The sequence below is a fragment of the Halichoerus grypus genome, chromosome X (genome assembly GCF_964656455.1).
Source record: "Halichoerus grypus chromosome X, mHalGry1.hap1.1, whole genome shotgun sequence".
NCBI lineage: Eukaryota > Metazoa > Chordata > Mammalia > Carnivora > Phocidae > Halichoerus > Halichoerus grypus.
The window spans coordinates 45645215-45670343 of NC_135727.1; the positions used below are offsets into that span (position 1 = coordinate 45645215).

The 25129-nt window shown below is 43.9% G+C and overlaps 1 protein-coding gene across 1 annotated transcript; it reads left to right on the forward strand.

Annotated features, from left to right (window-relative positions):
* Positions 1–765: 765 nt before the first annotated feature.
* LOC118531554 (nuclear RNA export factor 3-like) lies at positions 766–24901 on the forward strand. The gene is given in 21 exon segments (XM_078064016.1): positions 766–769; positions 3518–3692; positions 3914–4067; positions 4731–4814; positions 4909–5013; positions 5127–5212; positions 5334–5398; positions 5554–5642; positions 5764–5871; positions 6037–6146; positions 7923–7959; positions 8310–8378; positions 8464–8519; positions 8659–8766; positions 8887–8945; positions 9055–9170; positions 9263–9305; positions 9868–9940; positions 10480–10662; positions 11109–11158; positions 24828–24901. Coding segments are annotated over 21 exon segments (1848 nt in total).
* Positions 24902–25129: the final 228 nt, after the last annotated feature.

A 25129-nucleotide genomic window follows, 5' to 3' on the forward strand; every position in this document is an offset into this window, starting at 1 on the left:
GAGATAATGGCAGCCGTGTGATTATTTTCAGAACATTCTTTTATTTTGCTCTAACTTAAGAAAAAAAAAATCCGACATATTGCAGCAAGAATTTAGTTAGGCTACATATGCATGGACATGTCACCGCCATTCCATGGAACTCAGTTGCAGTCTCTGTTTCTCCAGGTATCATCTGAATGACTCCAAACAAGCTCCAGCACCTCGTTAAGCTGCAGCAAACTTGCAAAGCTGGTGACTGTGATATCAGAGCCCCCTTGTGAGGAATCCAGGACAGAGCAGATGCAATGTAGCAAATCCAAAGCCTGGCCTATAGCTGGCACTCAGAGTTCTCTGGGTTTGCAGAATGAGGGAACAAGATGTATTGCAGTGGATACAGAGCCTGGCATACAGAGTTCCTTGTGTTTGTGGCTGCAAGTACCTGGGTCCCACCCCTCGTGATTCTAATTGGCCTTGTCTGCAGGGCTGATTCAGTTGGAAACAATTCCCTGGTAGGCTGGTAACAAATTCAGGGGACAGGAATTATATGAAGTAAAGCCTCCTCTGGAGGCAGCCAAGGCTCTCTTCTCCATGCCTTTGAGGAAGGGATTTCCTGTAAGGATTCCGTCTTGTTTGTGTGACGCTGACAAAGTGGTTTGTGGCCTGCTCTCACCTTCCTCAGCAGCTGTCCCTGATCATCTCCAAACCTCCAGCTCCAGACCTCACGGATTCTCTTCACAAGCAACCTGCGAGGACACTGGTGACGGGCCACTGCCTTCGGTCCACACCATGCGTGAGTTGGTCAGCATGAGGCCTTGGTCTCAGATCCCCAGAGGGTATGAGGGGTTCTGGGTCCCTTCCCCCACCCCACCCCACCGGACACCCAGCCAACCCCCGTTTAGAGGAGGGGTGGAGAGGGCCCAGGCTGACTATTCTCCACTCTCTTGAGGAAATGGGCCAAGTGAGCCCTGACATTCCCATCCTGGTTCCACATGGAAAACCTCCTCTCCTATGGAAGTGGTCATGGCTGAGGTGAATTTCTTTTCACTGGTTGAGGGGATAGACCTGACTTATGTGGTCCTCACAGGTCCAGCCTTTGGAGAGTGGGGAGGGTCTCCTAGGTTGACGGGGGTGTGAGGCAAAGGGGAGGGGGGTTGGTTTAGATTAACATTCTTTGGATGCCTACTAGAGGTGGGGGAGGGGCAGAGAACCCACCATTACCCTTGACTCTGACATCAACTATTTAGGGTAGATTGTATTACCCCCAGGGACGATTCTTGAGGTTTGCCTTATAGCCCAGCATATGACCGATTCTGGAATGTTCCATGTGTAGTGTTTATGTGCACTGTTCCATGCCAATTAAGTAAATTTGTTAATTTACTTAATTCTCATTTTAAAATCTCCACCTAGTGGAATTTATGTCTGCCATTTTATGTGTCACTCAAGGAGGTGTGTTGCCACATTGTAATCGTGAATTTATCCATTTCTCCTTTTACTGTCATTGTTCGCTTTGCACATTTTGGCTCTGTGTTAAGACATGCACACCAATTTAGAATTTTGTATTAATGGCTTCTTTTTGCATTGAACCTTTTATCACAACGAAATCTCCTTTTCTCTAGTAATGTTATTTTTTTCTTGAAAGAATACCTTTCCCTTTAGTAATATGGGTATACCAGCTTTCAGTCGGTTAGTGTGTAAATGGTACACATTTTGCCAAGTTTTAATTTATTTTCAAATTTTCTAAATCATTAAATTTTGCATGTTTCTCCTTTAAGCAGCATTTGATGGAATGTTTTCTTTCCAGTCTCATAATATCTGTCTTTCTATGTGGAATAGCCAGTCTGAAACTTTTAATGTAAATATAGATATAACTTGGTTTCTGTATACCATATTAACTGCACATTTATTTCTGCCTGTTGTAAGGCCCTTTTCCTCTCCTTTCCTTGAAATGATTTAATATTTTCTTTTAGAGGGAGAGAGGGGTGGGGAGGGGCAGGGGGAGAGGGAGTGGGAGAGAGAGAGAGAGAATGGCTTGATCTCACACACCTGAGAACATGACCTGAGCCGAAAACAAGAGTCAGATCCTTGGGGTGCCTGGGTGGCTCAGTCAGTTAAGTGGCAACTCTTGATTTCGGCTCAGGTCGTGATCTCGGGGTCATGACTTCGGGATTGTGAGATAGAGCCCCGAGTTGGGCTCTTTGCTCAGCGTGGAGTCTGCTTGAGATTATCTCCCTCTCCCTCTGTCTCCCACTCTGCCCCTCCCTTCCCCCCTCCTCCGTGTCTCTCTCTCTCTCTCTCTCTCTCCCTCAAATAAATAGATATATAAAATCTTAAAAAAAAGTTTGGACACTTAACCGACTAAGTCACCCAGGCGCCCCTAATATATATATATTTTTTTAGTATTAGATTGTTACCTCATTTGGCTGGACAGTTAAACATTCTTTAGCCATTCTTGTAGCGTTTACCCTTAAGACTATAATGTACTTTTTTTTTTGCCTTTTCATGGTCTTATGTAAATTACTTCTTTAAAGCTCTTCAGACAGAGAAGGAACTTTGGAACACTTTGATTCCACTCACACCCTCCCAATGTATTGCCATGAATTTTAATTCTATGTATATTTAAACCCCTAGAAGACATTAGCATCCTGGTGCTATATAGTCAATACTCATTTAGACTGGCCTACATATTCACAAATGCCGTTAGTCTTTCTTTCCTGCATCTTTGTGCCTCCATCTGGGATCGTGTTTCTTCTGCCTGAAGAAGAACCTTTAATATTTCTTTTAGTTTGAGTCTTCTGGTCACAAATTTCCCCAGTTTTGCTACATTAACATCACTGTGAAATGTACATCTTTTCTTTAGGAATGTTTTTCCTTAAAGCATACTTTGTCTCCTATTAGTATTGTTATACTGACTTGATTATCCTGTTACTTTGGGAAAGTTCTCAAGCAAGATCGCTTCAAATGCCACTTCTCCACGTTTCCCTCTCCTTCATTCCGGGACTCAAATGGAGCATGTGTTAGATATGCTCACTACATCTCCCTTAATTCTCTCCCTCTCTCTTTTCGTATTCTCCATATTATGTCTCTCCAGGCTTTTCTGGATATTGTCATCAGACCTAACTTTCGCTTCTCTAATTCTTTCTTCAGGCGGGAACTCACCTTTGACCCTTGAACCATAACACCAAACTTTCAGGGTGGATTTTGTTATCCCCCTAGGGCAGAGGAGGGAACTGTGAGTTAGAGATGACAGGCAACTTGTCCCAGGTCACCCAGCCTGAAAAGGGCAGAGCAAGGGCTAACGTCACAGATTAAACCCTAGGCCCAAACCCTTTCCTCTGTGCTCGTTTTCTTCTTGGCTGCACGTGCTCCCCACCTCTCATCTCCCAGGAAATGCAACCACAGTGAAGTTTTTCAACCTTTTTGGCACTGTGCTCTATTTCATTTTAGATGATAAAGTCAGTGATATTTCTTCATTAGCCATGATATTTCCCCAGAACCGTTTGTGGTGTTGGGACCACTGACGCGTTGTTCTCAATTTCAGGGCATAATGATGTAGGTAAGCTCTTACAAAGAAGAACAAGATGCTGGGGTATTTACCGAAGGAGATATAGCAACTGGTCTGAACAAGTCAGTTCTGGCATTCAACCTTCATCCCACCAGCAACAAGATGGAGATCCGGCAACAAATGGCGCTCACATGAGCACCCAAGTGAGATAGTAAGTGACCAGTCAGCATAGCTGAAATGTACCAGCCAGTGGAATACATAGCCCTGTAGCTGAATGTGTCATTCTCTTCTCCAACCTGGAAGAGTGAAGAATGATAGAATCAGGTTAATGGTTGAGCAAACTTTATTGTACCCTGGTATCAGTGGGCAAACGTGTAATGGAAGACTTTCTGAGCACGTGTGGACTACTTCCTTCTCTCCACTTCCCCACAGTGCTCCCTATGCCGTTTCACCGTGTCATCGGAGAGGCAATTTTCAGAAACAAGACCAAACCCAAGCTAACATGGAGGGAGAGCAAAAGCCTCCAGAGAGAAGAATGCAGCGGGAGAGGCAGGATGAGACCGTGGGGAAATGGTTCAAGATCATTGTGAGTGCCCCTGCAAAATGGACCTAATAAGTAGAAGAAGGTGAACAGAGGGAATTGTGTTGGACTCATGTAGAGACGCTACGTACTTTTCTGGGGGCAGAGGAGTGGGTAATCGGTCTTTTTATTACTAGCATCATTACATTTGTAGCATTACATATGTTAACATCCTAGTTAACATCCTAGATCAAGTAAGGGCAGACTCAGAGGAGCAATATAAAGGGAACAGACTGACTACAGGGAGAATCAGGTAAGTTGTCTAAGAGCAGAGGAAACTACAGCCAAGGAGATGGAGCAACTCCACACTGGAAGGCTCAGTTTAGCTCTAGCTGAGTGTGGGAGGAGGTTGTGTCTCTGGGGTCCCTGTTGGAGAAGCAGGCTAAGGCATCCTGCCCTGAGCTAGTATCACTTGGAACTTTAAAAAAGGAAGTACGTGTTAAACATCTTAAGTCGATTATTTGAAAAAAAGTGTTTGAATTGAAGGAAAAGTTATTTAGTAAATCCATGTCTGGCACAAGAGTTTGCAATAATGGATAATGTCCTATCATAAGAAATTATTTTAAAGCCCCCCCCCCAAAAAAAAGGTATGAAAGGAAGACATGGTTGGGTCTTATCTTAACCTTGGAATCCATTGTGTCAATCTCTTCCCCCATCTCTGGCTCCTAGATTCCATTCGGCATCAAATATGATAAGAAGTGGCTACTGGATCTGATTCAGGGACAATGCAGTGTCCCCTTCACCCCAGTGGAGGTAAGAGAAAACAGCAAAGCAGATGAGAAGAAACAGGGCAGATGAGCAGTGGCTCGGGTCTCATATTCTCTTTCTCTTGCTATTCTCCCTATAGTTTCACTATGAGAGAATGCAGGCCCAGTTCTTTGTTGAGAATGCCAACGTTGCCTTTGCATTGAAGAGTGTCAACGGCAAGATCTGGGATGAGGCTAATGAAAGGGTGTGTGTCAAGGAAGTGACTGGGGCCAGTTAGGGGCAAGAGGGCAGGACAGGGGCAAGGTCTTGTGTCAGATTTCCTGGTACTTGACCCAGCCCCTCTTGTGTTCCCTACAGATCTCTATCTTTATCTACCCCTCTGATGCACCCCACTCTGTGCACAAAGAGCTGAAGTCAGAAAAGGTGGAGCAGACAAAGGTAATGCAGACTCAAGAGTAGCTGTGCATCCGCATCCAGGCCCACATTTCCTTCCCACACCTATTGCCCCCCCATCTCCACCTCAAACTCAGAGCCACTGACCCCATCTCTAACTCTGCTGCTGACCATGAACAAATGATATGTAGTCTCCCAGCAATCTCTTAACATCCAGAGGGTCCTCTTTGCCCCTGGTATGCCTACAGCAGTAATTCTGGGGCAGCTGAGGGCAGAGGGGCCTGTCTGGGAAGGAGACTTAGGGATGGTAACGTGGGGAGGGGTTGGTGCTGGGGCTCTGCCAGCCGGGCCTCTCGCAGCCTTCCGATTCCCTCCTCTCGGCTTCTCGGAGACTTGATCACCCATGATATTGAAATGGTACCAAATCCTAGGAACAGCATGGCTGCCTCCCTGCAGACCCATGAAAAGAGCATGCCCGAGGTGAGGACTCAGTCCCAGTGCTGAGACTGATGCTGAAGGTGGGAGAGATTAGGTAGAAGAGGCAGATTGGTCTCAGATATCCCCTGTTGCGGTCCTCACTCTAACTTTTTCTTCATCATAGCTTTTGCCCTCGAGCCCGAGCACCAAGACCCCCTGCCAGCTGGATGGCTTGTCCAACACTCTGCGGAATGCCGCCAGCATCGAGAGCTTGACCCTCTCCAACAGTGAGGTGAGGTGTGGTACCCAGATCCTGCTTTGAAAGGAAGTTGGGAGTGCTCACGGGATGGTGACAAGAGTCAGGGGAGTGGATTTGTTGGAGAAGGGAAGGACCGGGGCTGCAGGGTCATCCTGGCCATCTCTCTCTGCTCCACGTGTTTCCTCCCCATAATTATAGGTGAAGTCTGCAGGGGAGTCGGACGAGGGCAAAAGTCTGCAGCCAGAAGAGATGAGTGCCGATAGAAGCCCCCTGTGCACCACCTTCCCTGATAAATCAACCAACATAAGGTCAGTTGTACACTGTGTCACCCCGTGGGACTCTGAACTATGCCTGACGGTGCCTGTTTGGAGGAGGCAGCAGCTCTGTTCCTTTGGGGGGACCGGAGACCCTATGCTCTCTTCTCTGTGTCCCTCGCCTGTGCTTAGACATCTCCTTCCCTTCCTCTGACCTGCTCACCAGTTTGTCTGGTCTGAGGTCCGTTTGCAGGTTGTCTGCACCCAGCCTTCTCTAGCGTGCCAACCCCAAAGTGTGATCTACGAAGCAGGGCTCCCCTTCCTCACTAGGACCAGAGTGACCACCTTGAGCCTGGTGCTGGTGCCCTGGACTGAGAGGGGCCCTCCAGCCCAGGGCCTCATGCTGAGACGGGCCTTTCTGCCTCCCTGCCGAGACAGGGCTTCCCTCCCTTGTTCTGAGAGGGACCCTCTTTTCCTTGAACCAAATGTATCCCCCCTCCAGTTCCAGGCTGCCTTGGTGGCTTTCCTGCCCCATGCTGAGGGCCGAGGTCCTGGGGGACTGCCATCATGACATCCGTTCCTCTGACCCCCTGCCAGGAGCTGGGCCCTCCTTGGGAGAAACCAGGGTTCCCTGAGTCAGGGGGCCGGAAGTGGGTGACTGCCAGTGAGCAGAGGGCTTCCTGAGGCAGGAATGGAAGGCAGAGGGCAGAGGTGCTTGAGAGGACAGAAGGACAGGCCTCTCAGAGGCACTGCCCCCTCCCCTCCCTCCGCATGTCACATCATCCAGACTGGTCCTTCAGAGGAGCCCTGGGTAGCCCGACATGCGTATAATCCCTCAGGCAAGGAACCAACTGGGACAGGCACAGGTGCACTGGGGTCATCAGGAGGGAAGGTGGTGATCATAAGAGGGGACCACAGACCCCCAGCTCCATGCTGACCTGGGGCTTGACCCTCTACTCCCTCTGGGGTAGGTCTCCTGCCCCCGTGGCTGCTTCGTTCCCCATGCCTGGCTCAGACTGAGCTCACACAAGTGACAAAGTTTCAACCAGCGTGCAATGGGCCCCCAGCCCAACACCTGCATGTTTTCCATTCCTACGTCGGATGCCAGGGCCAGCCAGGGCAGATGAAGGAAGGGACTGCAGGCAGAGAGCCATTTCCCCTTTCTCCTCTCTTCCTCCCTGACCCCCACCACCATGGTAGAGCTTCTTTCCCTTCCCTTTGTTTTGCTTTCTCTCCCTCTTTTGTCTCTACTCCCCTCTCCCTTCCTACCTTCAACCCCTCTTCTGTCTTCATCCCCCTCCCTCTCCCCCCCTGCCTCCTGGTTCCTGCCTCACTCACCTCCTTGCCCCAGCATCCCGGGCCACCCCTGGGGGGTGTCATGGTCCTGCAGCATGCTGGACCCCTAGTGAGGTAGCAGAGCCCTGGGCTTCCACCTCATTCCCTCTTCTCTCTGGAGCCTTTGGTGGGGACCTGAAGGAAGGAAGGGAGGCAGGAAGGAGAAGGCAGCCCTGGAGCCTGGGCTCCAAATGTTGCTTCTGGTGGCACTGGACACGGGAGTCAGGACAGTCTAGGTGGGATCCACCCAGGGGGAAAGAGAGGGAAGAGGGGGTGGGGTGGAGGAATGGAATCAGAGAGAGGAGGGGGAAGAGAGTGTGTGCTTTCCCTCTAGGTCCATCCACAAGGGAGGTGCCAAGGGCCCTGGAAGCCTAGGACAGTGCAGTGTAGGTGGGACGTACTGGGCTGTGTGTCAGGTGTAAGTGTGCTTGCTCCCATGATGAAGGACACCTGCAAAGTTTCACTGACTTTTCTGTTTTGTCTGGATTTCTGCAGCTCCATCCTGGAATTGTTTCCCAAGTTACTAAGCCTGGTAGGTGTATTCCTCGATCATTGACTCCTCTGCTGGCGCTGATGCTGCCCCAAACCTGCCCTGAAGCCATTTAGGTCTTGCAGAAGTTACAATTTTCATGACCCTTCAATCTCATGGAGGTCCAGATCCATGTGGGAACCCAACAAGGGCTCCAGATCGCCTTCAACCACGTTCTCCAGGGGCATCAGGGACCCCAAGACAGTGATCCCAAATGTAGTCTTGCCCATGTAATTTCCAGGGCCCTTTTGCACCTGGCCTCTGACCCTCACCCTCTCCGGGGCCCATCCTTTCCCTGATTGTTCAGCACCAACTCCTGGTCCACACTGCCCACTCCCTCTTCCTTTCCCCAGGACAGCCAGGAGTCACCTTCACCAACCAGTATCGGTATTGCAGCCCACAAGAGGTTACCAACCTGCAAGGTGAGGAGGGCGGATCAAGCCGGGTTTTGGGTGGTGCGTGAGGAGGGGTTATCGGCCGTGGTGCTGAGGACTGTTGTGATTTCAGGGAAGCTTCTTTGGATCTGATGCACTGAAGAGTCTAGTCCTGCAATTCCTGCAGCAGTAAGTACTCCTGGGAATCTGGGGAAAGGGATGGCTAGGATGGGTGAGGTCACCCAAGCTCAGGACTGCTGACTGGGTCTCGAAATCTCATTTGGGATCCACACCACAGAGATAGACTGTCCTCATTGCTCTCCCACAGGTACTACTTGATCTACGACTCTGGAGACCGTCAGGGTCTCTTCGGTGCCTACCACAATGAGGCCTGCTTCTCCCTGGCCATTCCCTTCAACCCCGAGGAGTCAACCCCGTGAGTAGCAAAGCTCCGACTCTGCTCCTGGGCCCTGTGGCTCCCCAGTGGATACAGGGCAGCTCCTGGAAACACCCACACTGGCCAGACCACCACCTCCTGTTCCTCTTTCTCTCCTAGAAGCAGCTTGTGCGAATACTTCAAGGAAAGCAGGAATATGAAGAAGCTCAAGGACCCCTGTGCGTGTGTGATGGGGAAGACTGGGCAGGGAAAGAGGTGTGAAGTGGTAATTATAGGGCCTAGGGTGTGGCAACTGCTGACCTTTGCTTGTTTCTCCTCCCCCCATAGCCCTGCGTGTTCAGCTGCTGAAGCATACAAAATGTGACATCATGCGCTCCCTCTGTGTGCTGCCCAAAACTCAGCATGACCTCAACTCCTTCATGGTGGACGTGTGGTTCCAGACGGTGAGCACCGGCTTCCTCCCTCGGGCAGCCCCAGAAAGCCACGGGTGGGTAGGAAGTTTAGGTGACTTAGCACCTGGGCCCTTCCCTTTCAGGAGACGATGCTCTGCTTCTCTGTCAACGGGGTGTTCAAGGAAGGTGCGTGTGTGTAGAACCTCCTCCCCAGATGCTCCTCTGCTCTCTCCCTGCTGGCTGGGCTCCCTCTCAGAACTCTCCCAGCTTCCCTGGTGCCTTCCCTTCTCTTCCTATGCCCGTTATGTTCTCCCATTTCCACGCTCCCCTCAAATCATCCTGGTCTGAACTAGGTCTATGCCGGTCTGCCCCACATAGCTTGGGCATTAGGGACACAGTCTGTGGAGTTGGACAGCTCTCACCCTAGATCTTTACTCTGTGACCTTGGGCTCTTAACCTGTAAGTTTCTTCATTTGCTAATGGACCTAATGATGTCCATCTCTTGAGCAGCTGTGAAAAATGCATCAAATGCACTTCTGAAGTGGTTTCCACTGGTCCCAGCACATGGTAGTGTTCCTGTCACTGGGAACAGATTGCTTTCCCCATTCGGAACACCCTGACTCCCCACAGAAAAACTGTCCCCTTCAGCATGAATATCAAGTCAGACCCTGGCTGGGGAATGCTGTGTGAGTATGTAAAGCATGTGGAATGCTAAAGGGGTATTGTTGTTTGTTGCTCGTTGTTGAAGTGGAAGGCACGTCTCAGGATTCTGTTCGTGCCTTCACCCGGACATTCATCGCTACCCCTGTCAGCAGTTACAGGTGAGTGCTTTGTTATGGGTGGAACACCCAGTTCAGTATGAGTTCAGGGGTATGGGAATGGGGAGGTACAGGCTTCGGGGTGTTCTCAATATTGTGAAAAGCCAACAGGTACAACCAAGGAATCATGTCTCCTAGTGATTAAGAGCATCGGCTCTGGAATCAGATTATCGGTTCTTTCCCTGATCCCAACACTCACTAGTTTTGTGACCTTTGTCAAGTCACATGATCTCTTTGTGACCCAGTGACTTCCTCTGAAAACGGAGATTAGACTCTCCTCGGCAGTGTAAATATGGGTGTAAAATTGTCTGTGGTTTGGGGATAAACCTATAAATGTAGTGAAATTGGTTAGACAGTCTCTCCAAAGGTTGGCTCTGTGAAAGGTGAAGGAAAAGTAGAGGTACCAGCCAAGGAACCTGGGTGGCAGGCACAGTAAGGGTATGGAAAGAACCTGGTTGCTGAGTGGCAGTGGAAGCAGGATCGTTGTTGGGGTGTGGGGTTGTCTATCTGTCCAGTTTCTAAGGTCCCATTTTTTCCTTCAGTCTATGCATCGTGAATGATGATCTGTTTGTGAAGGACGCCAACCCCAAGGAGACCCAGAGCACATTCTCTATCCCAGTGTTCACACCCTCCTGCAGCTCCTGGCCCACCCTTTGCCAGAAGCAGCAGGGAATGGGGCAGACTTTCTCCACCCAGTCTGGGATGAATCTCCAGTGGTCTCAGAAGTGAGTGCTGGGGGTACATGGGGATAGGAGGGAGCTGGGAGTAACCAAGATTGAATCATGTCAACTTGCAGGTAACTTGTTTTGCTTATTTAGTTCACTCATCATCAACCCTGAACATTATCCTTTCATTACTTATAAGCTAAGCAGTTTATTTATTTATTTACTTACTTACTTACTTACTTACTTACTTATTTTTAGCTAGCTTGTTTTTTAAAACAGTTGTTCATTGCTTTCCTAAATCCATGGACCTGCACATTTATTGACAGACATTTTGGTTTCAGGAATTTTTCCCAGTACACACTGTGCCACAGGGCTCATTCCACTGCCTCAGTTGTGATAAATGTAGTGGCGTGTTTCTTTTGCACGGATTGGGAAATGGTACTGTGCAATCAGATTGTCTCCGGCTTTAGCTTTAATGGATGTCACCTGTGCTTTCTCCACCCTAGGTAACTTCACGACAGCCAATGGGACTACATTGGTTCTCACATGGCCCAAGGTGAGGTTCAGGAATTCAGGCCAAATGAGCCGAAACTGGGTGGCCTGGGGAGGAAACTCAGGGCTCCTGGCTCTGCTGATCTCCCAACTCCCTCTCTTCACTTCCTCCAGGCCAAGCACATGATTCCAGAGGAGACCCTCACCCAGACTCATCCAGGATCCTGAGAACACAGCCCTGACAAGAAACTGTTTTTTGTAGTCATCTTCATCATCTTTGCTGTCTATTTTCTCTAGCCTGAGTTAATCTCTGACTGAGCGGGAGGTTTGCTGGGAGCTGGGAAGCCAACGTTTAACTGACACTAATCTGCTCAAAGACCAACTGCGTATTTTCCCACCCGGGATCCCTGATTCTCTTCTTAATAAATAGTGGCATTGCGTGTTATGTTGAATCTCTGCAAAATCCATTCAAGGCCTGTATTTTGATCACTGGTCTACAGAGAAAGAAAAGGAGATCCAAAGAGGGTCAGTGACTCTTGGAGAACAGTAGGGTAGAGACTCAAATACTAGACCTCTCTTTAAAGCCCAGGCTCTGTGTGTGCCCCATGGCTGTGTGGCTACCAGGGTGGGGGATGTTCTCTTATTCTGTTATACCTGGGGATAGTGTTCTGTGCCCCTAGTGTATTAGTCAAGTATTTTTAGGCAGAGAACAGTATTCTTTCTTAGCCATACAAATCTATTCAAATTTAAAAGCAATCCATTTAGGGAAAAACAGCATTAAAGAGCCCAAGAGAACCTGGGAAGAATAAATTGCCATCATATATAACTTATATTGTATTAATATCCTTGACATATAAAGGAATCACTAGAAAGAGGGAAACAAGTATCAATCAAGAATTGTTATTAAAATCAATAGGAATACCCAAGATATGCATGAAATCCATCCAACCATAATAACCTACAAGAACACAACTGCAAATATTTAGACGTGGTACTAAATGAGAAAGTAAAGCTGACCTGGAGGCTGGTGTTCTCTGTCCCCAGTGTTCTAGTCAGATATTTTTATACATAGAATAGTATTACCTTCTTAGCCATATACATCTATTGAAAAGCAACCTGTTTGAAGAAAAGCAACATTAAAAAGCACATGAAAATCTTGGGATAAAAAATTGTCTTCATGTATAACTGATATAAATATCCTTGATATATTAAAAAAAATCAGTAGATCAGATACTGAGATCAACCTAAAATTCTTATTAAAAGTATATAATAATGCCCCAAAAGTCTATGAAAGTCTATCCAAACATAATAATAATAAAAACACATTTGCAAACTTTGAGATAAGATACTAAATGAGAAAAGAAAGCTAAAGACTTTTATTTCCAGGAAAAAAATATATATATTGTGTGTGTGGGTTTGTGTGTGTGTGTGTGTGCATACTGATACACTGTATAGGATGTGTAGAAAACTCATTAATTATAAAAGTGCATGTGTCAGGTAAAAATATTTGGAAAAGACATAACCTCTTAGAAGCAGGATTTTTTTTTTTCTTTAGGTCAGAGAAAACCCCCCCCCCCGCCCTCTGGTGTGTAAGGTACCTATTGGGGTCTGGAGGAGATGGAGAATTATTGATATGAGGAAGGCCCCTCAGAGTCAGTTCTGGAAGGCGTTCACAGGTGGACCCTCCCTTGAGGCCTAGGAGCATAGTGGAAGGAGGGGGTTCAAATGTAGGGGCAGACCTTGTGTGCCTTCATGAGCAGATAAGTAAACAGCCTTTCAGACCTACGCCTCCTGAGCAGCCTCTAGGTTGCTACTGTCTATGGTTGAGAACTAGGAATGCTTCCCTAATTACTTCCATGTCTATTGCAATCCTTATTCTCCATCCTGTTTATAAAACACATAACTACTCAATCAAAATCGGGCAGGTCTGAGGCCACAGGAAATTACTCAGAATAGGAAAGGCAAAAGCAATCCCAAGGTTCCCAGCCTGGTGTCTGCTGGGACACCTGCCACCTGCTAGGACACCTGCTGGATGGGAACCTGCCATCCTAGCTCTGATGTTTTTTGCCTTACAAGGGTCCTGCTCAGATGTTTATCTTCTATGCACCCAATGAAGCTTTGGGTTAAGGATCAAGATCATAACCCATTTCCTTTTGTTTCATGTGCTTTTGTGACCCTAGTTTTTTTAACTTTTTTGTCATCCATTCTCTCTGTATCAGCAGAAAGACTGCCCTCCTATGTCATCACTGGGTGTTCTGTAAGCCAAAGCTTAATTTTATATGTAATGGGGACTTATGAAGATTTCTGAATGGGTGTAGTGACAAAATCATCTTCCTTTTGAATGCCAGTGACAAATATATATTAACAATATAAATATTATAAATATGTATATGTATACATATATATTTCCATACCTAATCTTACCAATTAATAACTATCCTTTTTAAAAAAAATTACTAAAAGAGAAATTTCCGTAGTAATTTTAACAATGAGGGTGTTATGCTCAAATTTTTTGAAAACACACTTGCTTTTGAAAATGCAAATTTGTTCCAGTTCTATTGAGTTTATCTGAGAGAAACACTAGATAAAAGAGGATAATTAGACCCAACTGAACCAAGCCACAAACCTCAAATATCTACCAGCTCCCTCAGTCCACAGTAAGTGTTATCAGCCACACCCATCCACATTTGATGTTAGCATTTTCTGTGTGATTCAGTTAGCTTTCTTTCCACCACTTGATATCTCTTCTGTGTATGCTCTGATCAATGAACATGGTATGTCTCATCATGTATTTAGATTTCATCATTATTTTGTAGTTTTCAGCATACAAGTCCTATAAAGGTTTCTTAAAATTACACCTAAATATTTTTGAGTGATTGCAAATGACATGGTGCTTTTAGGTTCAAATTAGAATGTCTGTGTGTTCATTGCTACTTTATAGACATGCAATTGGTTTGTCCATTTATCTTGTATCTTATTACCTTGTTAAACTCACTTACTAGTTTTAAGAAGTGTGTGTGTGTGTGTGTGTGTGTGTGTGTGTTTTCCTTGGGATTTTCTACATAGACAATTATGTCATCTGCAAATAAGGAGATCTTTTTTTCTTCCTCTCAAATCTGTATGTCGTTTACTTCCACTTTTTAAATTTCTTTCTTTCTTCTTTCTTTCTTTCTTTCTTTCTTTCTTCTTTCTTTCTTTCTTTCTTTCTTTCTTTCTTTCTTTCTTTCTTTCTTTCTTTCTTCTTTCTTTCTTTCTTTCTTTCTTCTTTTCTTCTCTCTTTCTTTCCCTCTCTTTTGCCCATTGCCCCTGCTGGAACTTCCACACCATGTTCAATAGAAGCAGTGAGAGTGTACATTTTTCCTTTTTCTCCAGATATTATTAGGTAGGAAACCATTCAGTCTAGCATCATTAAATATAATTTTGCTGTAGGTTTTTTTGTAGATGCTCTTTATTAAGTTGAAGAAGTTTGCCTTTATTTCACAAAGAGAAAATCAATTAGAGCTAATAAGTGAATTTAGCAATGTTGCAGGCTACAATATCAAAATTTTAAAAAATGCATTTCTCTGCATCATCACAGAACAATCTGAAAATGAAATTAGGAAGATAATTTCAAATACAGTAGCATCAAAGAGAATAAAACACATGAATAAATTTAACTGGGAAAACGCAAAACTTATATTCTGAAAACCACAAAGCATCATTGAAAGAAATCAAGACCTACTTAAATGGAAAGATGGAGGAGGAGGCAAGATGGCGGAAGAATAGGGGACCTCCTTTCATCTGGTCCCTTGAATTTAGCTAGATAACTATCAAATCATTCTGAACACCCACGAATTCAACCTGAGATGTAAGAAAAAAAAAATCTGGAACTCTACAAGTAGAAAAGTGACCACTTTCTGCAAGGTAGGAGGTGCAGAGGAGTGAATCTGAGGGGATATATCAGAAGATAAACAGTGGGGGGAGGGAGCCTCAGTAAGCTGGCTACCAGAAAGTGACATAGCCCAAGAGGGCAAAATCAGAACCCTTAGAAATCTGCTCCAGTGAGAGACATCCCTGACTGAAAGGAGCTCGGGTGGTGAAAAGGGGCAAATTTCTAGATGGGACTGTGTGGTCTCAGGATCCCTGGAGTCACAGAAATAACCGGGGTGCCTGGGCCAGTAGAGTTCCCAAGCATTGGAACAGGGAAAGTGGTTAGGGTCAGTGAGCCCAGGAGGGGGCTCTCAGCTCGGTTTGCCATAAACTGCGAGCAGAGGCTCGATAGGGTGACTGCTCTCCGTGTGGGGACCGTGCAAATGACAGGAACTCAGAGCGCCTGCGCCTTCCCATGGGAGGGGCAGAGTGGGTGCGTGCAGACTCCAGGGACGGCTCTCAGTGCCTGAACCCTGCAATAAGCAGGAATGCGGTGGCCGTCCGCCCCCCCGCCAGGGGCTGAGTGGGTGCATGCATGGCGGGGCAACAGCTCTCAGGGTGAGAACCTTGTAAAGGACAGTAGTGGACAACCCTCTGCTCACCCCCTGGAGGGACAGAGCGGGTGTGCGCAGGATTCGGAGTCCGCTCTCTGTTGCCAGGGCCCTACAATGTGCAGGACCCTCCTCCTTTCCCCCAGGAGGATCAGTGTGGATGCACACTGTAGGAGTCTGCAGAGTTTGGCACACACAAAAGTGAAGACCATTTATCCCTGAGGGTTTACTGAAGAGAGGGGATAGGGATCTTTCGGCTCTGGGGCTGGAGATGAGGCATGGCCATTTTTATTTTGATCCTCTAAAGAAGCCCGGAGAGCCTTCCAAGAACAAAAGCCACACAGAGGACCAGCTTACACTGAGCCTGGCCCCCTGGCAAGGGGTGGAGCAACTCCACCCAAGCAAAGACACCTGAGAAGCAGCGTGACAGGCCCCTCCCCCAGAAGACCAACTGGAGGAATAGGTGCACAGCAAGTTTATGGACCACACAAGACTGTAAAACTCCAGCGCTGGGGGAAAATAGTATAAACCCCTAGTCAGACTCATGGAAAAGAAAAGAGAAAGGACCCAAATTAATAAAATCATGAATGAAAGGGGAGAGATCATGACCAACACCAAGGAAATACAAACAATTTTAAGAACATATTATGAGCAACTATATGCCAAGAAATTAGGCAATCTGGAAGAAATGGATGCATTCCTAGAGACCTATAAACTACCAAAACGGAAACAGGAAGGAACAGAAGATCTTAACAGACCCATAACCAGCAAGTAAATTGAAGCATTAATCAAAAACCTCCCCAAAAACAAGAGTCCAGGGCCAGATGGCTTCCCAGGGGGAATTCTAACAAACATTTAAAGAAGAAATAATACCTATTCTACTGAAGCTGTTTCAAAAAATAGAAATGGAAGGGAAACCTTCCAAACTCGCTCTATGAGGCCAGCATTATCTTGTTCCCCAAACCAGACAAAGGTCCCACCAAAAAGGAGAATTACAGACCAATATCCCTGATGAACATGGATGCCAAAATACTCACCAAGATACTAGCCAATAGGATCCAACAGTACATTAAAAGGATTATTCACCAGGACCAAGTGGGATTTATTCCTGGACTGCAAGGGCGGTTCAACATCCACAAATCAATCAACGTGATACATCCCATTAATAAACGAAAGGACAAGAATCATATGATCCTCTCAACAGATGCAGAAAAAGCATTTGACAAAATACAACATCCTTTCTTGATTAAAACTCTCCACAGTGTAGGGATAGAGGGAACATACCTCAATATCATAAAAACCATTAACAGAAAGCCCACGGCGAATGTCGTTCTCAATGGGGAAAAACTGAGAGCTTTTCCCCTAAGGTCAAGAGCACAAGGATGCCCACTCTCACCACTGTTGTTGAACATAGTACTAGAAGTCCTAGCCTCAGCAATCAAACAACAAAAGGAAATAAAAGGCATTCAAACTGGCAAAGAAGAAGTCAAACTCTCACTCTTCACAGATGATATGATACTTTATGTGGAAAATCCAAAAGACTCTACCCCAAAATTGCTAGAACTCAAACAGCAATTCAGCAAGGTGGCAAGATACAAAATCAATGCACAGATCAGTTGCATTTCTATACACTGACAATGTGACTGAAGAAAGAGAAATTAAGGAATCGATGCCATTTAAAATTGCACCAAAAGCCATAAAATACCTAGGAATAAACCTAACCAGAGAGGTAAAAGATCTGTACTCTAAAAACTACAGGACACTTATGAAAGAAATTGAGGAAGACACAAAAAGATGGAAAAATATTCCATGCTCTTGGATTGGAAGAATAAATATTTTTAAAATGTCTATGCTACCCAGAGCAATCTACACATTCAATGCAATCCCTATCAAAATACCATCGAAATTTTTCCCAGAGCTGGAACAAATAATCCTAAAGTTTGTACAGAACCAGAAAAGACCCCAAATAGTCAGAGGGATGTTGAAAAAGAAAGCCAATGCTGGCAGCATCACAATTCCTGACTTTAAAGTATATTACAAAGTTGTGATCGTCAAGACAGCATAGTACTGGCACAAAAACAGACACATAGATCAATGGAACAAAAAAGAGAATCCAGAAATGGACCCTCAACTCTATGGTCAACTAATCTTTGACAAAGCAAGAAAGACTATCCAATGGAAAAGAACAGTCTCTTGGATAAATGGTGCTGGGAAAATTGGACAGCCACATCAGAAGAATGAAACTGGACCATTCTTTTACGCCATACACAAAGATAAATTCAAAATGGATGAAAGACCTAAATGTGAGACAGGAATCCATCAAAATCCTAGAGGAGAAACACAGGCAGCAACCTCTTCAACCTGGGCCGCAGCAACTTCTTGCTAGACACGTCTCCAAACGCAAAGGAAGCAAAAGCAAAACCGAACTATTGGGACTTCATCAAGATAAAAAGCTTCTGCACAGCAAAGGAAGCAGTCAATAAAACTAAAAGGCAACCTGTGGAATGCGAGAAGATATTTGCAAATGACATGTCAGATAAAGGGCTAGTATCCAGAATCTATAAAGAACTTATCAAACTCAACACCCCAAAAAACAAATAATCCAGTCAAGAAATGGGCAGAAGACATGAACAAACAATTTCTCCAAAGAACACATACAAATGGCTAAGACACGTGAAAAAATGCTCAACATTACCTGGCATCAGGGAAATACAAATCAAAACCACAATGAGATTCCACCTCACACCAGTCAGAATGGCTAAAAATAACAAGACAGGAAAAAAGGAATGTTGGTGAGAATGTGGAGAAAGGGGAACCCTCTTACACTATTTATTGGTGGGAATGCAAGCTGATACAGCCACTCTGGAAAACAGTATGGAGGTTCCTCAAAAAGTTAAAAATAGAGCTACCCTACGACCCAGCAATTGCACTACTAGGTATTCACCCCAAAGATACAGATGTGGTGAAATGAAGGGGTACCTGCACCCCAGTGTTCATAGCAGCAATGTCCACAATAGCCAAACCATGGAAGGAGCCGAGATGTCCTTCAATAGATGAATGGATAAAGAAGATGTTATTTTATATATATATGTATCTCACTCCTTCTTAATCCACTCATTTATCCATGGACACTGGGGCTGCTTCCATAATCTGGCTACTGTAAATAATGCTGCAATAAAAATAGGAGTGCATGTATCCCTTTGAATTAGTGTTTTTGTATTCTTTGTGTAAATACCCAGTAGTGCGGTTGCTGAATCATAGGGTAGTTCTATTTTTAACTTTCTGAGGAACCTCCATATTGTTTTTTACCGTGGCTGCACCAGTTTGCACCCCCACCAGCAGTGCAGGAGGGTTCCTTTTTCTCCACATCCTCACCAACACTTGTCATTTCTTGTGCTTTTTATTTTAACCATTCCGACAGGTTTCAGGTGGTATCTCATTGTGGTTTTGATTTGCATTTCCCTGATGGTAAGTGGTGATGAGCATCTTCTCATGTGTCTGTTAGCCATCTGGATGTCTTCTTTGGAGAAATGTCTGTTCGTGTCTTCTGCCCATTTTTAATTGGGTTATTTGGGACTTTTTGGTGTTGAGTTGTATAAGTTCTTTATATATTTTGGATACCAAGCTTTGATCAGATATGTCATTTGCAAATATCTTCTCCCATTCAGTAGGCTGTCTTTTAGTTTTGTTGGTTGTTTCCTATGCTGTTCAGAAGCTTTTTATTTTGATGTAGTCCCAATAGTCAATTTTGCTTTTGTTTCCCTTGCCTCAGGAGACCTATCTAAGAAAGATGTTGTTATGGCCAATGTCAGAGAAATTATTACCTGTGCTCTCTTCTAGAAGTTTTATGGTTTCCAGTCTCACATTTAAATCCTTCATCCATTTTGAGTTTATTTTTGTGTATGGTGTACGAAAGGGGTCCAGTTTTCCCAACACCATTTGTTGAAGAGACTGTCTTTTTCCCACTGGGTATTTTTTCTTCCTTTGTCAAAGATTAATTGACCATATAATGGTGGGTTTATTTTTGGACTTTCTATTGTGTTCTATTGATCTATGCATCTATATTTGTGCCGGTACCATACTCTTTTGATTACTGCAGCTTATTAATATAACTTGAAGTCTGGAATTGTGATAGCCCCATTTTTTTTTTCTTTTTCAAGATTGCTTTTGCTATTCAGGGTCTTTTGTGATTTCATACAAATTCTAGGATTGTTTGTTCGATTTCTGTGAAAAATGCTGTTTGTATTTTGATAAGGATTACACTAAATGTGGATTGCTTTGGGTAGTATAGACATTTTAACAATATTTGTTCTTCCAATCCATGAGCATGGAATGCCTTTCCATTTGTTTGTGTTGTCTTCAATTCCTTTCATCAGTGTTTTATAGATTGCAGAGTACAGGTCTTTCACCTTTTTGGTTAAGTTTATTCCTATGCATTTTATTCTTTTTGGTGCAATTGTAAATGGGATTGTTTTCTTAATTTCTCTTTCTGCTGCTTCGTTATTAGTGTATGGAAATACAACAGATTTCTATATGTTGATTTTGTATCCTGTGAATTTACTTAATTCATTTATCAGTTTTAGTAGTTTTTCAGTGGACTCGGTAAGGTTTTCTATATACAGTATCACGTTATCTGCAAAGAGTGGAAGTTTGATTACTTCCTTGCTGTTTTGGACGCCTTGTTGATGTTGTTGTTGTTGTTGTTGTTGTTGTTGTTGTTGTCTGATTTTTGTGCCTAGGACTTCCAGAACTATGTTGAATAACAGCAGTAAGAGTGGACATCCTTGTCTTATTCCTGACCTTAGGGGAAAAGCTCTCAGTTTTTGCCCATTGAGGATGATATTAGCTGTAGGTTTTTCATATGCGGCCTTTATTATGTTCAGGTAGGTTCCCTCTAACAGTAGGCTGTCTTTTAGTTTTGTTGATTCTTTCCTTTGCTGTGCAGAAGCTTTTTATTTTGATGTAGTCCCAAGAGTTTATTTTCGCTTTTGTTTCCCTGCCTTAGGAGACATATCTAGAAGAATGTTGCTATGGCTGATGTCAGAGAAATTACTGCCTGTATTGTTGTGGAATTCTTAAGCCTTTATTTCTTCTCTGGTTCTTACAACCCCCCAGGCTGGTTGCCAAAACTCTCTTTTGTTTTCCATAAGGTGGCACTATAGTTCAAGTTTGTGTTTCCTCCTCTGCCCAGAGATCCTGGTCTGCTTTTTGGAAGCATTCTGTTTATTGGAGCTTTCTCTTACCACTGCACTTGGGAGTGCACACTGGGAGCCTGACCAACAGTAGGGGAGGTGTGGGTTTGGCCCTCAGGGTGTTGGGAGTGCCTGCAGGCCCACTGTGGGGGATCCTGTAGTGAAGTTCTCCCGGGGGCTTGTGGGCCAACTTCCTGCTAAAGTCCTGTGCGTAGTCAGCAAGTATCATGTCCCTTTAATGCCCCTTGATATTCTTATCTGCCTCTTCCCAGTATCTTCTGCCCCTACCCTCACTCAAGTCGTGGAAGTCCTGCCTTAGTACTCTGGTGCTGCTGGAGAGCAATGAGTTTGTCCAGCAGCATCCAAGAAAGCTGAGGTAGCCAAGCACTCATTCACTTTCTCCTTTTACTGCGTGAGAGGTCACTGCCAGCTAGTTCAGCATCATGCTGTTTTGCCTTGGATGGGCAGCACTGGCAAAGTTCCTCTTACCCTCTTCAGTGCATCCAGACTCATATTTTTTTGTTGTTGTTCCAACAGAGAGGTGGACTCTCTACTCAGGTACATGTATTTGTGGATGGATTTCTAATTAGTTGTCAAAAAGGGGGGACCAAAAGGAAGGACATCTTATGCTGCCATCATGCTGATGTTTGGTTCTACAAGTATTCATTCTTTGAAAGTCCTGAAAACACATCTTTTGAAGTTATACTATAATTTATTGAATCAATCCCTAGTAGATATACTTTAATTTTTTCAAACCTTGTTTATTATCAACATTGCACCAATAACACCTTATGCATATAGTCTCCCATAAAACATGTGCCAATATATACTCCCACTTACACTGAATATATCACAATATTTGACTTATGCTCTGATGAACACAAGACATAATCATTTCTAAATACCTAAACATGCAGAAATGTAGATAGAAATACATAAGAGACACAAATGTACTCATCAACCGATTTATAACCTATTGGCATTTTATCATGTGTGATCTAGATTTTTTTATTAAATATTATGAATATGCCTCAATCCATCTTGCTTTTCTTTCATTCCATTCTCTCCCCAGAGGCAACTGCACTTTAAGCCTTATGTGCCCTTATGTATGTTTTTATACTTTTATAGATATTTTTATGGCCATAAGTAATATACAACATTACTTTTAGAGACTTAAGAACGGTTGAGAATGGTCCTATAAGAAATGTTTGCTTTTGAAACACACTTTTCTTACATGATATTATGCTTCGTTTTTCATACATATTGATATATGGAGTTACAGGCTTTTTATTTTATTTTTTATTAAAGGTTTATTTACTTACTTTAGAGAGACAGAGTGCATGAGCAGGGGGAGGGGCAGAGGGAGAGAGGGAGGGGAAGCAGACTCCCCACTGAGCGGGGAGCCCTAGAGGGGGCTTGATATCAGGACCCTGAGATCATGACCTGAGCCAAAACCGAGAGTCAGACACTTAACCAACTGAGCCACCCAGGTGCCCCTATAGGTCTTTTATTTTAACTGAAGCATTGTGTTCCATTGTATAAATGCACCACAATCTGTTTGTTTTCTTATAGATGGGAATGCAAGGGTTTTTTTTATGTCTGTTTGTTGTTATTATTTTTACCTTTATTTTTCATAATTATTTTTGTTTTGTACAGTATTAGAATGAATGGATATCATTGTTCCTAGTTCTTTCCCTCCCTGTGCCAACAAATGTTTCAATATTTTATCAATCCTGTCTGGCCAAGGTTTTCTCAAATCTGCCCTTACATAACAATCATTCAAGGTGTTTGCTAAACAAACAGAATCCCAGTTCCATGTCCTCAAATTTCTAATTCACCAGGTCAGTTAAGGGGTCTAGAAGCTTGTATTTTTCAGTAGTGCCTCAAGCATTTCCAAAGATCAGGCAAAGTCTGGGAAGCTCCTCTTTGATCAGTTAACAAGAAATCATCTCATTAAATTCTTAAGTGGCTTTTCTTTAATTTTTAGTTCAACTTCTGTTCTTTTATATCTCCATTGTCTTTAATGATTAGGTTAAAAATTTAAAAATACAGACATGCATAATGTAGCAAATTTGATAAACATCCCTATTCATTTTTACTATGCAAATACATACACAGAAGACAACTTTAATTACCCAAGGAGAAATACAATAATCATTTAGAATGGTAAATAACTTCTTCTTCTTCTTTTTTTTTTTTTTTTAAAGTAGCTCCATGCCCAGCGTGGAGCCCAATGGGAGGCTTGAACTTGCAACCCTGAGATCAAGACCTAAGCTGAGATCAAGAGTCTGACACACACCCAACTGAGCCACCCAGGCACCCCTGGAATGGTAAATCACTTCTAAGTAAAGTATCCCTTATACAAGAAACCATTCTTCCCTAACCACGTAACCCTTACGTGATAGATAAGAATTGTCCTAATGCTGAAAGTTTTATTGCTGTTCTTTTCATGGTCATTAAAGACTTTTTGTTGCATTTGTTTCAAATCAAAACATTTTTCAGTACGATAACACAAGTCACAGAACAATAGTGCTTGTGAAAATTACTGATGTTTTAAAATATGTAACTGTTAAAAAAGATATGTGACAGTTAATGTAACATATCCAGTTCAGAGCTTGATAAGATTTTTTTTTAAAAGAACTTTGTTCCTCCTCTACAAAAGCCAGTTCATCTTGATAATGTCAGAAATAATTATTTTTAAAAATTCCAGTTGAGACAGAAACCAACATGAGTGGGATAGTTTCCCTAAGTCTTAAATAAAACGCAAAAGATTGTCTGCTTTATTTATACCTCCATCACACAGAATCACACAGAAGTTATATGTATATATAGAAACATTTCATTCCTTTTACGGTCCATAAAATTCCAGTGTATTGGTGTACCAAAAGCTGTTAAACGACAAGTGTGGTTGATGCCTCACACAGAAGGTTGCTTCACCCACAAAGCACCAACATAGCTCCTGTTGAAAAACGCTGCAAATTTTGGATTCTTACCAAAATTTCACCATCACCAAATCACTTCCATGAAGCTCTGTGAATGTCACTCGCTCTCCAGAAAGACTGTGAAATTTAGATTCTCATATGTAGTGTATTATAAATAATGCCCGCACTTTCACTAACAGTTATTTAAAAATGCAATATGGCAAATATATATACATGTGCAATAAAGTACAAAGACTAATTTTACAGACACCAAAGTACTCATTACCTAAATTTACCACCTTCTGATATTTAGCATTCTTTCCTGGCAGTTCTCACACCACCTGCTTCAGAGCAACATACTAGAAGGGGGGGAAATCGGAGGGGGAGAAGAACCATGAGAGACGATGGACTCTGAAAAACAAACTGAGGGTTCTAGAGGGGAGGGGGGTGGGAGGATGGGTTAGCCTGGTGATGGGTATTGAGGAGGGCACGTTCTGCATGGAGCACTGGGTGTTATACACAAACAATGAATCATGGAACACTATATCTAAAACTAATGATGTAATGTATGGGGATTAACATAACAATAAAAAAATTAAAAAAAAAAGAAGGACAAGTGGCATGCTGTGGGTGAACAGAGCACGGGGTGGTACCTTCAAATGGTGAGATGGGATTGCCAGTGAAGCATCAAGAAGGAGGTGCCATTTGAGCTGAGAAAGGATAAATAGTCAAGGAAAGTTCTCCAAGGGGCCATTCCAGGTCTGATCCATGGTACAGATGAAAGAATGTGCAAAGGTATACTTGGTGGTTACATAGATAATCCAGTATTGCTTCAGTGTAAGACACTTGGATGGATAAATTGAGAAATTATGGAAAGATAGGGCCAGCCAAGTCTCTGAGAGCCTCAAACACTGTGGCCACAGAATCAGGATACTTCCCTATAGGTTGTTTGTTTCCAAACCTGACTGAGCATCAGAACTTCTGTATTTTTGTTTGCTTGTTTGTTGTTTAATTTTGGTGTTGGGGATAGGTAAGGGGGAACAAACATCAAGATCTGAGCTGGACTCCTCCAAGTTAACTTCTTAACCTACCATTAGGCCTGGACAATCAATGCTTGTAGTTTTTGTCTCGAGATGATTAACTCTGTCTTTCAAACTTAGGATCTAAATGTGAGAGGATCTACAAGTTTCACCTGAAATCTCCACAGATGTATGCTGAAGATGCACACCATTAACACAAGGAAGTTTCCACTCACTCTGTAAAATAAAAATCCTTAGCCAAACCCTTAATCTCAGAAACATAGGGTATCAGGGCTGTACAGGGCCTGAGTCCAACAGCATTAGTTTTCATAAACACCACCATATAACCACCACCCCAATCCAGACACAGAACATTATCAGTACCCCACAGGGCTCTTCCGTGTCCTCCTCCAAGCCATTACTACCACTGCCTCTATGCAAAG